General features: G+C 44.1%; 1 protein-coding gene across 8 annotated transcripts in view; it reads right to left on the reverse strand.

The window, feature by feature from the left end:
• The window catches only part of camk2a (calcium/calmodulin-dependent protein kinase II alpha), a 133,884-nt gene that overhangs the window by 99,207 nt on the left and 16,365 nt on the right, over window positions 1–18,312 (reverse strand). For all 8 annotated transcript variants that reach the window (XM_052520665.1, XM_052520671.1, XM_052520670.1 and 5 more), the window contains exon 3: window positions 6,372–6,431. In XM_052520665.1, coding sequence (XP_052376625.1) covers window positions 6,372–6,431 — 60 coding nt within the window. The remainder of the gene's footprint in view (window positions 1–6,371; window positions 6,432–18,312) is intronic.

The raw sequence follows: 18,312 nt of genomic DNA on the forward strand, positions 1-18,312 counted from the left end.
TCTCTGTATTGACGCTTAGCTTGTTTAATAGCCTTGCGGAGGGAATAGCTGCACTGTTTGTATTCAGTCATGTTGCCAGACACCTTGCCCTGATTAAAAGCAGTGGTTCGCGCTTTCAGTTTCACGCGAATGCTGCCATCAATCCACGGTTTCTGGTTAGGGAATGTTTTTATCGTTGCTATGGGAACGACATCTTCGACGCACGTTCTAATGAACTCGCACACCGAATCAGCGTATTCGTCAATATTCCCATCTGACGCAATACGAAACATGTCCCAGTCCACGTGATGGAAGCAGTCTTGGAGTGTAGAGTCAGCTTGGTCTGACCAGCGTTGGACAGACCTCAGCATGGGAGCCTCTTGTTTTAATTTCTGCCTGTAGGCAGGGATCAGCAAAATGGAGTCGTGGTCAGCTTTTCCGAAAGGGGGCGGGGCAGGGCCTTATATGCGTCGCGGAAGTTAGAGTAACAATGATCCAAGGTTTTACCACCCCTGGTTGCGCAATCGATATGCTGATAAAATTTAGGGAGTCTTGTTTTCAGATTGGCTTTGTTAAAATCCCCAGCTACAATGAATGCAGCCTCCGGATAAATGTTTTCCAGTTTGCAAAGAGTTAAATAAAGTTCGTTCAGAGCCATCGATGTGTCTGCTTGGGGGATATATACGGCTGTGATTATAATCGAAGAGAATTCTCTTGGAAGATAATGCGGTCTACATTTGATTGTGAGGAATTCTAAATCAGGTGAACAGAAGGATTTGAGTTCCTGTATGTTTCCTTCATCACACCATGTCCCGTTAGTCATGAGGCATACGCCCCCGCCACTCTTCTTACCAGAGAGATGTTTGTTTCTGTCCGCGCGATGCGTGGAGAAACCCGTTGGCTGCACCGCCCTGGATAACATCTTCCCAGTAAGCCATGTTTCCGTAAAGCAAAGAACGTCTCTATGTCTCTATTTTGGTTTGGTCAGGGCGTGAGTTGGGGTGGGAATTCTATGTTTTTCATTCTATATTTTGTTCTGTGTGTTGTATTTCTATGTGTTTGGCCTGGTATGGTTCCCAATCAGAGGCAGCTGTCAATAGTTGTTTCTGACTGAGAACCATACTTAGGTAGCCTGTTCCCACCTGTGTTGGTGGGCAGTTGTTTTCTGTTTTTGTAGAGCGGAGCGGCGACACTACGAGGAATTGGCTCAAGGTAACGTGCACGAGAGGCAGCCCCAGAATTTTTTTGGGGGGAGCACACAGGGAGATTGGCGAAGTCAGGTAGGAGACCTGAGCCAACTCCCCGTGCTTACTGTGGCGAGAGAGTGACCGGGCAGGCGCCGTGTTATGCAGTGAAGCGCACGGTGTCCCCAGTGTGCACGGATAGAGTGGGCATCGAGCCAGGAGGGATGATGCCGGCTCAGCGCATCTGGTCTCCAGTGCGTTTCCTCGACCGGGGTTATACCGCACCAGCCCTACGCACGGTGTCCCCGGTTCGCCAGCACAGCCCAGTGCGGCCTGTTCCAACTCTCCGCACTTGCCGGGCTACAGGGGGTATCCATCCAGGACAGGTTGTGCAGGCTTGTTGCTCAAGGCCTCCAGTGCGCCTCCAAGGCCCTGTGCATCTGGTGCCTCGGCCAAGGAAGAGGCCGCCTGTAGGTCTCCCCAGCCTAGTGAGTCCTGTGCCTGCTCCCAGAATCAAGTCTCCCTCCTGTCCGGAGCCGCCAGAGTCTCCCACCTGTCCGGCGCCACCAGAGTCTCCCTCCTATTCGGGGCCCGCTGTACGGGTCCCCAGTTCGGAGTCAGCTGCAAGGGTCGCCACCCCAGAGGCGCCACCTAAGTGGGCCAAGACTAAGGTTGAGTGGGGTCTACGTCTCACACCAGAGCCGCCACCGCGGTGAAATGCCCACCCAGACCCTCCCCTATAGGTTCAGGTTTTGGGGCCGGAGTCCGCACCTTTACAGGGGGGTACTGTCACGTGACATAAATAAAAATAAACACGTACAACGCTGCACCTTGGTCCTCACCTCCTTCTCCCGATGACATTTGTTTCAGTATTTGATCATGTTTTTGCTGTTTCTTCTTATCCGTTTTGGATAAATAATTATTTGTGTTGTTGTTTGTTTAGTGTTTTCCAATTTTCCCAGAAGTGTTTAGAGTCTATGGACTCTTCAATTACATTGAGCAGATTTCTGACGTGATGTTCCTTCTTTTTCGGTAGTGTATTTCTGTATTGTTTTAGTGATTCACCATAGTGAAGGCGTAGACTCAGGTATTCTGGGTTTCTATGTTTGTGGTTGGATAGGTTTTCAATTTCTTTCTTAGGCTTTTGCATTCTTCATCAAATCATTTGTCATTGTTCTGCCTAACATTTTTTGATTTGATAGGAAAGCTGAGAGGTCAAATATACTGTTTAGGTTTTCTACTGCCAAGTTTACATCTTCACTATTACAGTGAATTGTTTTGTCCAGGAAGATGTCTAAAAGGGATTGCATTTTTTGTTGCCTTATAGTTTTTTGGTAAATTTCCACACTACTTTCCTTCCATCTATAGCATTTCTTAATATTATTCAGTTACTTTGGCTTTGATGCTTCACAATTGAGTTTTGCTCTGTTCAAGTAGACTGTGATTTTGCTGTGATCTGATCGGGGTGTTTGTGGGCTGACTGTCAATGCTCTGAGAGACTCTGGGTTGAGGTCAGTGATAATGTAGTCTACTGCCAAGAGATGAGCTATAGGTGTAACTACCGTAGGAGTCCCCTCGAAGCCTACCATTGACTATGTACAGACCCAGCGTGCGACAGAGCTGCAGGAGTTGTGACCCGTTTTTGTTTGTTATGTTGTCGTAATGGTGCCTAGGAGGCCATATGGGGGTGGGAATGCCATATGGGGGAGGGAATGCCATATGGGGGAGGGAATGCCATATGGGGGAGGGAATGCTGTCACCTCCAGGTAGGTGTTTTACTTGTTATTTTTGAACTTTTGCCCTCTTTTCTCCCCAATTTTCGTGGTAGTCAATTGGTAGTTAGTTTTGTCTCATCGTTGCAACTCCCGTACAGACTCGGGAGAGACAAAGGTCGAGAGCCGTGTGTCCTCCAAAACATCACCCAACCAAGCCAAATCAAATCAAATTTTACTGGTCACATACACATGGTTAGCAGATGTTAATGTGAGTATAGCGAAATGCTTGTGCTTCTAGTTCCGACGGTGCAGTAATATCTAACAAGTAATCTAACAATTTCACAACAACTACACAAATGTAAAGAATGAATAAGAATATGTACATATAAATATATGGATGAGCGATGAGAGATGGCCGTACAGTATATACATATAAAGTTGCATTGTTTAAATGATATATTTTTTACATCCATTTTTTATTATTAAAGTGGCTGGAGTTGAGTCAGTATGTTGGCAGTCAATGTTAGTGGTGGCTGTTTAACAGTCTGATGGCCTTGAGATAGAAGCTGTTTTCAGTCTCTCGGCCCCTGCTTTGATGCACCTGTACTGACCTCTCCACACTGCTTCTTGACACAATGCCGGAAGCCAGCCACACCAATGTGTCGGAGGAAACACTGTACACCTGGCGACCATGTCAGCGCGCATGCGCCCGGCCTACCACAGGTGTCACTAGAGAGCAATGGGACAAGGACATCCCTGCTCCCTGCCAGCCAGACCCTCCCCAAACCGAAGCCGTTTGGCCAATTGTGCACCGGCCATTGGGTCTCCCGGTCACGGCTGGCTGTGACAGAGCCTGGACTCGAACCAGGATCTCTAGAGGCACAGCTAGCAACTGCAGTGCCTTAGACCACTGCGCCACTCGGGAGGCCCTCCAGGTAGGTGTTTGTCCCCCTGTGTGCTGAGGGTGTCAGGTTCTTGTCCAGTTCTGGCATTTAGGTTGCCACAGACATGTCCCTGGGCCTGGAAATGATTGATTTTCCCCTCAAGGATGGAGAAGTTACCTTCATTAAAGTATGGGGATTCTAGTGGGGGGATATGGGTAGCACACAGGAGGACATTTTTCTCTGTTGAGATCATTTCCTTTTGAATTTCTAGCCAAATGTAAAATGTTCCTAAAATGTTCCTCATTTAATAGAGTGGGTTAAGGCTGCTCTATACCAAATTAGCATACCCCCTGAGTCTCTTCCCTGTTTCACACCTGCTAGTTTGGTGGATGGGACTACCATCTCTCTGTAACCTAGAGGGCAACCATTGGGTCCATTTCCTCTATACCATGTTTCTTCTAGGATGACAATGTCTGTATTTCTTATTTATGTGGTGCAGTCCAGGTTCCTGCTCTTTAGGCCAAAGGCAGATGACCTCAGGCCTTGGATATTCCAGGATGAGATAGTGAAGGCTTTGTGTTCCATAAAGTGTCCAATGTTGTTGGTTGTGTGGTTTGGACTCAGACCAGTAAATGTGAGCAGAGCCTGCTGAGCATCTGGTACATGCCATTGGCTTGGGCTAGTGTAAGAGTTGGGGTTGGGACTGATTGCCTTCTCACAGCCTGAGCGTAGGTTTGACTCTCATGTTGAGGCCATTTTTTTTTGGGGGGGGGGGCATAAATCTGATCTGAAGGGGCCTATATGGGGTGTGGGCATGGTTGGTTCCCTATCCTAATCTACCTATTCTCTCTATATAATCTCTTCCCTCTCTCTATACTCTCTATATCCTCTCTATCACTCTCTATCCTTCTCTCTATCCTCTCTATATCCCTCTCTCTATCCCACTCTAAATCATCTATCTATCCACTCTCTATCCTCACTCTATCCTCTATCTATCCTTCTCTATATCCTCTCTCTATCCTCTCTATATCATCTCTATCCCTCTCTCAATCCTCTTTATATCTTCTCTTTATTCTCTCTCTATTCTCTCTATTCCTTTATATCCGCTCTCTGTCCTCTCTATCCTCTCTATATCCTCATTTATCCTCTCTCTATCTTCTCTCTGTCCTCTCTCCTCTCTACTCTCTCTATCATCTCTCCTCTCTCTATTCTCTCTATCCCTTTATATCCTCTCCCTATCCTATCTCAATCTTATATCTATCTATCATCTCTATGTCATCTCTAACCCTCTCTCAATCCTCTCTCTATCCTATCTATATCCTCTCTCTATCCTCTCTATATATCCTCTCTATCCCTCTCTCTATCCACTCTCTATCCTCTCTATATCCACTCTCTATCCTCTCTCTATCCTCTCTATATCCTCTCTATCCCTCTCTATCCTCTCTCTATCCTCTTTCTATCCTCCTCCCTATATCCTCTTTATATATCCCTCTCTATATCGTCTCTCGATCCTCTCTGTATCCCCTCTATATCATCTCTATCCTCTCTATATCATCTCTATCCCCTCTATATCATCTCTATCCTCTCTCTATCCTCTCTATATCCCCCTCTCTATATCATCTCTCTATCCTCTCTCTATGCTCTCTCTATCCTCTCTCTATCCCTGACAGATCACAAAGCAGCATACAACCTGCCCTGAGGGCATCCATAGGTCACAATTGCATTAGTTCTCTCTCTGACCACTCAGAGGCTGGTTTAGACATACAGTTGAGCCGTGCTCTCTCTCTCTCCCTCCCTCCCTCCCTCTCTCTCTCTCTCTCTCTCTCTCTCTCTCTCTCTCTCTCTCTCTCTCTCTCTCTCTCTCTCTCTCTCTCTCTCTCTCTCTCTCTCTCTCTGTCTCTCTCTCTCTCTCTCTCTCTCTCTCTCTCTCTCTCTCTCTCTCTCTCTCTCTCTCTCTCTCTCTCTCTCTCTCTCTCTCTCTCTCTCTCTCTCTCTCTCTCTCTCTCTCTCTCTCTCTCTCTGAAAATGATGAAAATATCTTTGGATTAATAATGCAGCTGCTCTTGTCCGTGGCAGCGAGTGGGATGCATTATTAAACACGTGTGGGGCTAAGAAAAGTAGAAAAGTGCTTCTCAGCCTGTTAATCAGTAAATTACACACTGTGGTCTGATGGTGCCAGCTGTACACTCAGGAACCACAATAACGAGCTAGCTTTCTATCTCTCTGGATGACTGTTGCACTTTCACTGGGTACATGATTCAGCTCAAAGGAAGCAGATGACGTCAATACTGTACTATAGTGAACTGAAAGTTTACTATGCTCTCAAGACAATCTGACCCAAGGCTAGTGAGGTATATTTCTGAAGTGTCCCAATCCGAACTACTTCATAGGTAGTGTGAAAGAATGTGTGTAATGTGACTCAAAGGAAAACTGATATTGTGGAATCAAGCCAATCAATAGTGAAAAGAAATAGAACACATTTTTATGGATCATAGTACTTTTTGTGTGTTTCCAATCTGTATTTGCCATAGAGCTTATGATATATACTGAAAGAGTGGGAGTAGGATGAGGAAGCCTGCATGACCTGATCGGTCTGCTACAGAACTCACCGATATTGGAGTGCTTCAGCAGTCGGCAGATCCTGGCCTCTCTGTCCAGCTTCTGGTGATCTGAAAGCCAAACACGCAGACAGATAGTTTCACGACGCAGGAAACATTACAGGTGTGCTATCTTAATTTGACCCTGCTTCTCACAGCAGGAAAATAATTCTGCAGTGACAGGAAATGTGAATGATTATTATTATTGGACATTTTTGTATGGGGTTGTTGGGGCCTTTCTAAACATTGAGTACACTCCAATTAGCATTTCCTGCTGAGCAGGAAAGTTCCCTGTGACAACGGATTGATCAAATGAAGATAGCTCTAGAAAGATGCCTGAGTATCCCACCTAGAATTCAAACGATACTTAAAAACCTTATTCCTTATGATAGATTTTTCTTGACTGTCTGTTATGCCATGTACGAATGTGTTATTCAATGCGTTTCTATGGGCTATAGCAGTAAAGGCCAAATTCACTGATTCATCAAATGATTTTGAAATATATTTTTCATACCTACAGGGGTGGTAGGGAGGGATGAGGGTGGGTGGTAGGGAGGGATGAAGGTGGGTGGTAAGGTGGGATGAGGGTGGGTGGTAGGGAGGGAAGGAAGGAAGATGGTAGGTGGGAGGGAGGGAGGGAGGGAGGGAGGGAGGGAGGGAGGGAAGGAAGGAAGGAAGGAAGGAAGGAAGGAAGGAAGGAAGGAAGGAAGGAAGGAAGGAAGGAAGGAAGGAAGGAAGGAAGGAAGGAAGGAAGGAAGGAAGGAAGGAAGGAAGGAAGGAAGGTGGTAGGTGAAAGGGTGATGGTGGGCATGGTACAGAGGGAGGAGGTTGGGGAGGAGAGAGAGGTCACATTGACACAAGCTACTCTCCCCAGTAATGAAAGTGAGATGGCAGGCAGTCAGCAAGATAACAATGCTGCTTTGCCAAATAAATGCTCTCTTTCTCTCCGAGAACAGAGGGCTTTCTGCAGTATTAATAAGTGACCCAAATTGGCAGGGGAGACCCCCTTTTTCCTCCTAATATCTACCCCTCTGTTCATACACTCCTTCACTGTCTGCTCAATCTGCACAGCTCAATCTCTTTCACTGTCTGCTCAGTCTGTACAGCTCATTCTCATTCTCCTTCACCAATCATGAGTCTTACAGTAAAAAGCCATTGCCCCTTGATCAAGTTCATGATTGCATCGGAGATGAGATAAACCAAGCCTCCTCCATCATCCAGGCTTTTCTTGTGTGAGCAGTAGCTTCACAAAAACCCATCTGCTGTGTAGCAGCAGCATTTATCATTATCAGTAAGTACTGTTTCGGCAGTATCACCATACCACAGGAGGCTGGTGGCACCTTAATTGGGGAGGACGGTATCGCGGTAATGGCTGGAGTGGAATAGGTGGAATGGTATCAAATACATCAAACACATGGTTTCAATGTGTTTGATGCCATTTCATTTGCTCCGTTCCAGACATTATTATGAGCCGTCCTCCCCTCACCAGCCTCCACTGCACCATTACACATATAAGAAATGAAACAAATATAATCTCGTTCTTTCCTTGTAGAATATTTGCCGTCGTACCAGCTTTTAAACGTGTGCCAATCTCCTCCTCCGTCCCTACAGCCTCCCTGTACTGTACGCCATCCACTGTAATGTATATGCAAAGATATGCTCTGGACTTTAAAAATGGTGTTGCTAAGCAACCCGGCGGAATACACCAGGACTAGAACTATAAGCTATAGCTGAGTAAAAATACAGAGGGAGAAATGGAGTTCATGCAGCCCTGTGTAAATCCTCCAGCAGGGGTATAATGAAAGCCAAATGAAGCTTCAACAGCACTGAGCACAGAACACAAGTCAAGGGCAATACACCAGGATAGTGTGATACTACAATGAGACTTACAAAAACATTTTCCAATCATATATTAAACAATGACAATCAAACAGGAAATGACGTACACCGTAGAATAATAGACCCCTCTGCGTTTCAATGCAATAATAAAACACAGGTCTGTAGCCTTAAATGGCTTTTAAATGTATTATACTGTATGTCCAATACATTGTATTAGTGTAACTTTGTACAGTATCATTGATGCTCACTGTATTAGTACATTGATTAACACATTGACACTGACATGTATAGTATACTGTAGATTAACACACAGACATGTATAGTATACTGTAGATTAACACACTGACATGTATAGTATACTGTAGATTAACACACAGACATGTATAGTATACTGTAGATTAACACACTGACATGTATAGTATACTGTAGATTAACACACAGACATGTATAGTATACTGTAGATTAACACATTGACATGTATAGTATACTGTAGATTAACACACAGACATGTATAGTATACTGTAGATTAACATATTGACATGTATAGTATACTGTAGATTAACACATGTATAGTATATTGACACTGACATGTATAGTATACTGTAGATTAACACATTGACATGTATAGTAGGGTAGTGGGTTCGATTCCCGGGATTAACACACAGACATGTATAGTATACTGTAGATTAACACACTGACATGTATAGTATACTGTAGATTAACACATTGACATGTATAGTATACTGTAGATTAACACACTGACATGTATAGTATACTGTAGATTAACACATTGACATAGACATGTATAGTATACTGTAGATTAACACATTGACATAGACATGTATAGTATACTGTAGATTAACACACTGACATGTATAGTATACTGTAGATTAACACACTGACATGTATAGTATACTGTAGATTAACACATAGACATGTATAGTATACTGTAGATTAACACACTGACATGTATAGTATACTGTAGATTAACACACTGACATGTATAGTATACTGTAGATTAACACACAGACATGTATAGTATACTGTAGATTAACACACTGACATGTATAGTATACTGTAGATTAACACACAGACATGTATAGTATACTGTAGATTAACACACTGACATGTATAGTATACTGTAGATTAACACACATGACATGTATAGTATACTGTAGATTAACACACTGACATGTATAGTATACTGTAGATTAACACACTGACATGTATAGTATACTGTAGATTAACACACTGACATGTATAGTATACTCTAGATTAACACATTGACACAGATGCCATGATAATTGCTGGTCTTATTTTACACTCCTGCTGTATGCACAATAACCTGCAGGTAGACTGTAGATTAACACATGGGCCTGACAGACATGTATAGAAGATTAACACATTGACCTAGACATGTATAGTTTGTCTCAATGTAGACAGACAATATTATATGTAGATTAACACAGTTGGTATAGTATTTAATTAACACATTGACATGATTTTCTGTAACACAGCACCAGTAGATTAACACCATAAGGTATACTAGATTAACACATTGACATGTAAAGTATACAGCTCACTCACAGCTGATTCAGGTTAAATGATCTGATTAACCCTACTCCTCCTGGTCCAGCTAGTATCCATTAACACACTGATGTATAGCTAATAATCCTCCAATGCTACTAACCATTGACAGATGTCTTTCCCTGCTCTATAGTATACTCTAGATTCACACTGACATGTATAGTATACTGTAGATTACACAGACATGTATAGCCTAGATTAACACATTGACATGTACTGTAGATTAACACACTCTATAGTATACCTAGATTAACACACTGACATGTATAGTATACTGTAGATTAACACACAGAGCAAGTAGATTAACACACTGCAGTATACTGTAGATTAACACACAGACATGTATAGTATAGGCAGGATTAACACATTGACATGTATAGCTGTAAATTAACAGACTGGCATGTATAGTATACTGTAGATTAACACACTGACATGTATATTATACTGTAGATTAACACACTGACATGTATAGTGTACTGTAAATTAACACACTGACATGTATAGTATACTCTAGATTAACACATTGACACAGATGCCATGATAATTGCTGGTCTTATTTTACACTCCTGCTGTATGCACAATAACCTGCAGGTAGACGAACATGGGCCTGACCCTTGAAGACGACCTACGTAGTTTGTCTCAATGTAGACAGACAATCAATCGATCCACAGTTGGATAGTTTAATACCTTGAGTGATTTTCCCAGCACCAGAAGGCCAACACGTTTTGGTGTGAAGAGTTTAATCTAAAGAAAGCTCACCACAGCTGGAGTCTCCTGGTCCAGCTGTCCATTATCATGCTAATAATCCTCCAAGCAATGTCTTTCCTGTTTAGAGAGGCAGACTTGCTAAATGATCTGTCCAGCACCATGAGTCTCTACAGAGCAAGTAGTCAAGTGAGGCAGAATGACTCACAGAGCTGATTCAGGAATGAGCCAGTTGGTCTCTACAGAGCAAGTAGAGAGGCAGACTTCAATGTAGAATGAGTCTCTACAGAGCAAGTAGAGAGGCAGACTTCGTGTAGAATGAGTCTCTACAGAGCAAGTAGAGAGGCAGGCTTTGTGTAGAATGAGTCTCTACAGAGCAAGTAGAGAGGCAGGCTTTGTGTAGAAGGAGTCTCTACAGAGCAAGTAGAGAGGCAGACTTTGTGTAGAATGAGTCTCTACAGAGCAGAGCAAGTAGAGAGGCAGGAGAGGCAGGCTTTGTGTAGAATGAGTCTCTACAGAGCAAGTAGAGAGGCAGGCTTTGTGTAGAATGAGTCTCTACAGAGCAAGTAGAGGCAGGCAATGAGTCTCTACAGAGCAAGTAGAGAGGAGTAGAATGAGTCTCTACAGAGCAAGTAGAGAGGCAGGCTTTGTGTAGAAGGAGTCTCTACAGAGCAAGTAGAGAGGCAGGCTTTGTGTAGAATGAGTCTCTACAGAGCAAGTAGAGAGGCAGGCTTCGTGTAGAATGAGTCTCTACAGAGCAAGTAGAGAGGCAGGCTTCGTGTAGAATGAGTCTCTACAGAGCAAGTAGAGAGGCAGGCTTTGTGTAGAATGAGTCTCTACAGAGCAAGTAGAGAGGCAGGCTTTGTGTAGAATGAGTCTCTACAGAGCAAGTAGAGAGGCAGGCTTTGTGTAGAATGAGTCTCTACAGAGCAAGTAGAGAGGCAGGCTTTGTGTAGAATGAGTCTCCACAGAGCAAGTAGAGAGGCAGGCTTTGTGTAGAATGAGTCTCTACAGAGCAAGTAGAGAGGCAGGCTTTGTGTAGAATGAGTCTCCACAGAGCAAGTAGTAAATGTAAAATCCTAGCAAATCCTTTTGGACCAAAGCAGTTGCATATCTGTGATCTCCAGGAGAAATGTCTGCCATAGTCATTTACAGAGGCACACCAACTCATCTTTGTATTATTGTGACAATGACTATGATTTTACACATTAGGAACTCATATTAAACGCCATGAATTACTTGAAGTCAGACCATCTCTAACAACCAACCCCACAGGATATAATGGAACAGGCTACAACATGGTGAGAAAAGGAGAATCCAGTTTGAATGATCATTCAGCTCCTCTAGTGTGGATGTAGGGAGGGTGGATTGCTAGAGCATATATTTATTTACAACAAATCATGTTATGGTGCCAGCAGAGTCTCCTGGCAGAGGGCCAAGCAGGCAGCTGGTTGAGGGTTTTTAATGATATCACTGTTTCACACGCACACACACCTGTAACTTAAGGGAGATCCAAATCACATGCAAACAACATACAATGTGTGCTTCCCTGCATGCACAGTGTTCGATAGCCACGACAACATCATTTGCACTGTGCTCCACAAAACACTGTATGTACTCTCCTGGAAGCACATGCCACAAGAATACACATAGGCACTCACTGAAACGAAAGTAAACAACAAAGGAAGAGAGAATGGCATAAACAGGCAGGAAGCAGCAGGGGTTTCTGGGCTCACTAAGGAGTAGTCTGTCAGTCAGTCACAGGCCAACAGGGAGCTGTCTGTTTGTGGTTCCCCTCTACACACTCTCTCACACACAGAATACCAAACATCCTGCCTCCTCTCAGACCTCAGCATGCCAGCTGACAACACACCTCTCTACAAGACCCCTAGCCATCCATTCAGTATGGAGGCCTGACCACAACACACCTCTCTACCAGACCCCTAGCCATCCATTCAGTATGGAGGCCTGATCACAACACACCTCTCTACCAGACCCCTAGCCATCCATTCAGTATGGAGGCCTGACCACAACACACCTCTCTACCAGACCCCTAGCCATCCATTCAGTATGGAGGCCTGATCACAACACACCTCTCTACCAGACCCCTAGCCATCCATTCAGTATGGAGGCCTGACCACAACACACCTCTCTACCAGACCCCTAGCCATCCATTCAGTATGGAGGCCTGATCACAACACACCTCTCTACCAGACCCCTAGCCATCCATTCAGTATGGAGGCCTGATCACAACACACCTCTCTACCAGACCCCTAGCCATCCATTCAGTATGGAGGCCTGACCACAACACACCTCTCTAACAGAACCCTAGCCATCCATTCAGTATGGAGGCCTGATCACAATACACCTCTCTACCAGACCCCTAGCCATCCATTCAGTACAGAGGCCTGACCACAACACACCTCTCTACCAGAACCCTAGCCAGCCATTCAGTATGGAGGCCTGACCACAATACAGCTATCTACCAGACCCCTAGCCAGCTATTCAGTATGGAGGCCTGACCACAACACACCTCTCTACCAGACCCCTAGCCAGCCATTCAGTATGGAGGCCTGACCACAACACACCTCTCTACCAGACCCCTAACCAGTCATTTAGTATGGAGGCCTGATCACAACACAGCTATCTACCAGACCCCTAGCCAGTCATTCAGTATGGAGCTGTGGCCACAACATGGCGAAGCATCCCCTTCCTCCTCCCTACCTACCCCTCCCCTCCCCTCCCCACCCTCCCCTTCCTCCTCCCTTCCCTAACCTCCTATCCTACCTACCCCTCTCCTCTCCTCTCTACCTAACCCTCCTCTCCCCTCCCTACCCTCCCCTTCCTTCTCCCTACCCTCCCCTTCCTCCTCCCTACCCTACCCTCCCCTTCCTCCTCCCTTCCCTACCCTCCCCTTCCTCCTCCCTCCCTACCCTCCCCTTCCTCCTCCCTACCTACCCTACCCCTTCCTCCTCCCTACCCTCCCCTTCCTCCTCCCTACCCTCCCCTTCCTCCTCCCTACCTACCCTCCCCTTCCTCCTCCCTACCCTCCCCTCCCTACCCTCCCCTTCCTCCTCCCTACCTACCCTCCCCTTCCTCCTCCCTACCCTCCCCTACCCTCCCCTCCCTACCCTCCCCTTCCTCCTCCCTATCCTCCCCTTCCCCCTCCGTACCCTCCCCTTCCTCCTCCCTACCCTCCCCTACCTACCCTCCCCTTCCTCCACCCTACCCTCCCCTTCCTCCTCCCTCCCCTCCCCTCCCTACCCTCCCCTTCCTCCTCCCTACCTACCCTCCCCTTCCTCCTCCCTACCCTCCCCTACCCTCCCTACCCTCCCCTTCCTCCTCCCTATCCTCCCCTTCCTCCTCTCTACCCTCCCCTTCCTCCTCCGTACCCTCCCCTTCCTCCTCCCTACCTAGATATGTAGTGTAGTTCTCAATAAAACGGTTGTGAAATGGTGATACTGCAATACAATACACAACAGCAATACATATAGAAACTCACCATATAGCATTGTAAATATCAAACAAGAATTGTCAGTATGTATATATATATTTAGCCCAAACAACTACCTCTTTCCCTACTATATTTATTTTATTTATTTATTATGCTCCTTTGCACCCCATTATTTTTATTTCTACTTTGCACATTCTTCCACTGCAAATCTACCATTCCTGTGTTTTACTTGCTATATTGTATTTACTTTGCCACCATGGCCTTTTTTTTTGCCTTTACCTCCCTTCTCACCTCATTTGCTCACATCGTATATAGACTTGTTTATACTGTATTATTGACTGTATGTTTGTTTTACTCCATGTGTAACTCTGTGTCGTTGTATCTGTCGAACTGCTTTGCTTTATCTTGGCCAGGTCGCAATTGTAAATGAGAACTTGTTCTCAACTTGCCTACCTGGTTAAATAAAGGTGAAATAAAAAAGAAAATAAAAAATATATAATGTCCTGAAATGACATTGTGTTTATCTGGAAAAGGAGCAGTTTAGGCATAATTGAGTTAGAATGGTAGTAGCTATAAATCTGGTAAATTGCCCTGGAAATTTCAAAGACCATTTAACATGTCAAATCAAATCAAAAACATTGTTATTTGTCACATGCGCTGAATACAACAGGTGTAGTAGACCTTACTGTGAAATGCTGAATACAACAGGTGTAGTAGACCTTACTGTGAAATGCTTACTTACAAGCCCTTAACCAACAATGCAGTTAAAAAGTATGAAATTTAACAAATGGATAAAACTAAAATAGTAACAATAAAATAACAAGATAAAATAACAAAATAAAATAACGTTAGCAAGGCTATATACAGGCTATATACAGGCTATATACAGGCTATATACAGGCTATATACAGGCTATATACAGGCTATATACAGGCTATATACAGGCTATATACAGGCTATATACAGGCTATATACAGGCTATATACAGGCTATATACAGGCTATATACAGGCTATATACAGGCTATATACAGGCTATATACAGGCTATATACAGGCTATATACAGGCTATATACAGGCTATATACAGGTTATATACAGGCTATATACAGGCTATATACAGGCTATATACAGGCTATATACAGGCTATATACAGGCTATATACAGGCTATATACAAGGTCAGTGTACTGGGGTATAAGGTAGTTGGGGTGATTGAGGTAATATGTACATGTAGGTTTGGTTAGGTGATTGATTGATTGAAGTGCTATGTACATGTAGGTGGGGGGAGTCCAGACAGCCGTTTAATTAACTATTCAGCAGTCTTATGGCTTTGGGGTAGAAGCTGTTCAGAAGCCTTTTAGTCCCAGACTTGGCGCTCCGGTACAGCTTGCCATACGGTAGCAGAGAGAACAGACTGTGACTTGGGTGGCTGGAGTCTTTGACAATTTTTAGGGCCTTCCTCTGACACCGCCTGGTATAGAGGTCCTGGATGGATGGGAGCTCTGCCCCATTGATGTACTGGGCCGTACGCACTACCCTCTATAGCGCCTTGCAGTTGGAAGCTGAGCAGTTGCCATAACAAGTGGTGATGCAACCAGTCAAGATGCTCTCGATGGTACAGCTGTGGAACTTTTTGAGAATCTGATGGCCCATGCCAAATCTTTTTAGTCTTCTGACGGGGAAGAGGCGTTGTTGTGCTCTCTTCACGACTGTGTTGGCATGTTTGGATCTTGCTAGGTCCTTAGTGACGTGGACACAGAGGAACTCGAAGCTCTCGAGAGTGTCCACTACAGCCCCATCGATGTGAATGGGGGCATGCTTGGCCCTCCGTTTCCTGTAGTCCATGATCAGCTCCTTTGTCTTGCTGAAGTTGAGGGAGAGGTTGTTGTCCTGGCACTGCCAGGTCTCTGAACTCCTCCCTATAGGCTGTCTCATCGTTGTCGGTGATCAAGCCTACCACCGTCCTGTTGTCAACAACCTTAATGATGGTGTTGGAGTCCTGTGCTACTGTACAGTTGTGGGTGAAGAGGGAGTACAGCAGGGGGCTAAGCACACACCCCTGAGGGGCCTCCGTGTTGTCTACCCTCACCACCTTGGCACGGCCCATCAGAAAGTCCAGTATACAATTGCAGAGGGAGATGTTTAATCCCAGGGTCCTTAGCTTAGTGATGCATTTGGAGGGCACTATGGTGTTGAATGCTGAGCTGTAGTCAAAGTATATTATTCTAATGTAGGTGTTCCTTTTGTCCAGGTGGGAAAGTGTCATATTACACTCTTAGAAAATGAATAAATCGAAAGGGGTTCTTCGGCTGTCCTCATAGGAGAACCCTTTTTGGTTCCAGGTAGAATTATTTTGGGTTGCATGTAGAACCCCTCTGTGGGAATGTTTCTACATGGAACCAAAAAGGGTTCTACGAACCAGAAGGCTTCTATATGGAACCAAAAAGGGTTCTTCAAAGGGTTCTCCTATGGGGACAGCCGAAGAACCCTTTTAGGTTCAAGATAGCACCTTGTTTTCTAAGAGTGCAGTACAGTACACCCATTTTAAGAAAATATGTTAGCGTTGATGTTGTTTTTCCCTGAGCCGTCAGTTGGCCAAGGAGCCTTGCCTTCAGCAGCTCAGCTGGCTGTTACATGGGCTGTATCACAACAGACTGAAGAAAAGGCGGAAATTGTTACTTCATTAATATTAATGCATCCAAATGTTTGAGTCATCACAGTCATTCTCAGTAAAGTCTACCATGCAAAAATGAATTATGTAAAAGTAATACTGTTTTTGTTTGGTTAGCTTTTGGAAATGTTAGATAGGGCATACAACTTTCCTTGACATCACACAAGGGTGGTCCGTTTAAAATGAATTAATTATTCCCTCACCCCTTGCCCTGCAAGTGTCAACTCATCATATGCCATGATACATCATTAGAAGTGTCCACTTAATTTGAGGGCTGTGGGGAGAGGGTGTGTCTTTTACGTGTTTGGAATGCAGCCAGAAACTGCTTCTCCAATAGAAATCCCTAAACTCAGAGATATGTCAGAGGGTCTGACGGTCGTCTGAAATCTGCATGTAAAAGGCCATCAAATCAAAAGCACTCATTGAGTTTTCAATGAAAAATTCAAACGTCAGTTTGTCACTTTCACGAGGTTGGAATAATAGCATGTTCAACTCCTTAAGACGGTGGTCTAGGTTGCGTTTTTAGGATTTCAAGAAAATGAAGAAATAATCTCATTGGCTTCTCAAACCCCAGCCTGGTGTGTTTCTCAAGTGTTCCTGCGATGTTGCGCCTCTGGGTTTAGAAACGGTATTATTACCTTCATACAGTATATACATTCATTGACTTTAACACCTGTTACATTAGGCTGGATACACACATACAGCATAGACCAAATGAGAAAGGAATGCAGACAACACAATAAATAGTGGGTTTGAAGAAGTAGTACAATTGTTTTGGTCAGACAGCTCTGCAGCATAGGCAGGCAGGCTAGCTAGAGAGGATGACTAAAGCGTTACAGTATTGGAGCACAGAGGTAACGTTATGGTTGATTGGCTGGGTGCTACTGTCTGAGTAGAGATGAGATGATGACTTTATGGAATGAAAAATAATCATGTCATATAATAAAAACAAATCAATATATCCAACTGAAATGTTTTATTATTTCAGAGTCATTTCCTATGTTTCTATTGATGTCTACCCAATGTGGACCTCTGACAGAGACAATGGAATATATTTTATATATTTTGGCAATTGAATGTTCACTATCTTTGCCTTTGGAATTTCAATTAAAAAGCTAAAAAAATCATTTGTATGTCATTATTTCATAATGCATTTAATCTAAACATAATGTTTTTATCTAAACCCAAAATTGAAAACCGTGATAAACCAAAACCGAACCAACCTCCAAAATTGGTTAATAGACCAATTGCAAAGAGAGTTCCAAACCTCTGCCAATAACAGCTAGTTTTCAGTTCTCCCCTCCCCACTCAGACCACTCCCAGACAGTCCTAGCAGAGTGTTTTGGGGATAAAAAGCTCTTTTTAACCATTTAAAGGAAATCTATTACAGTAACCACGTTTCCATCCAGTTTTCCGCATAAAAAAATTATCATGACAGTTTTGATGGAAACAGGTAGTTTCGGTACAGTTTTATAAATGGCGATATAATGGGATCTTTTTGTGTCAGTAAAATTAATTATCCAGGAAATGGTGGTGGAAACGCCTTTATGCACAAATATTGACATAATAACCATTGTATTGAAGTAAATTACGAGTCACTCGATGATATGGTGTGTGGTCCTCTCACTACGACTCGGGAAACCGTGCAGTTTATTAGGCTACAGATGAAATTATGAGGAATTTCACAAGGTGGTGAAAG

The sequence above is a fragment of the Oncorhynchus keta genome, chromosome 6 (genome assembly GCF_023373465.1).
Source record: "Oncorhynchus keta strain PuntledgeMale-10-30-2019 chromosome 6, Oket_V2, whole genome shotgun sequence".
NCBI lineage: Eukaryota > Metazoa > Chordata > Actinopteri > Salmoniformes > Salmonidae > Oncorhynchus > Oncorhynchus keta.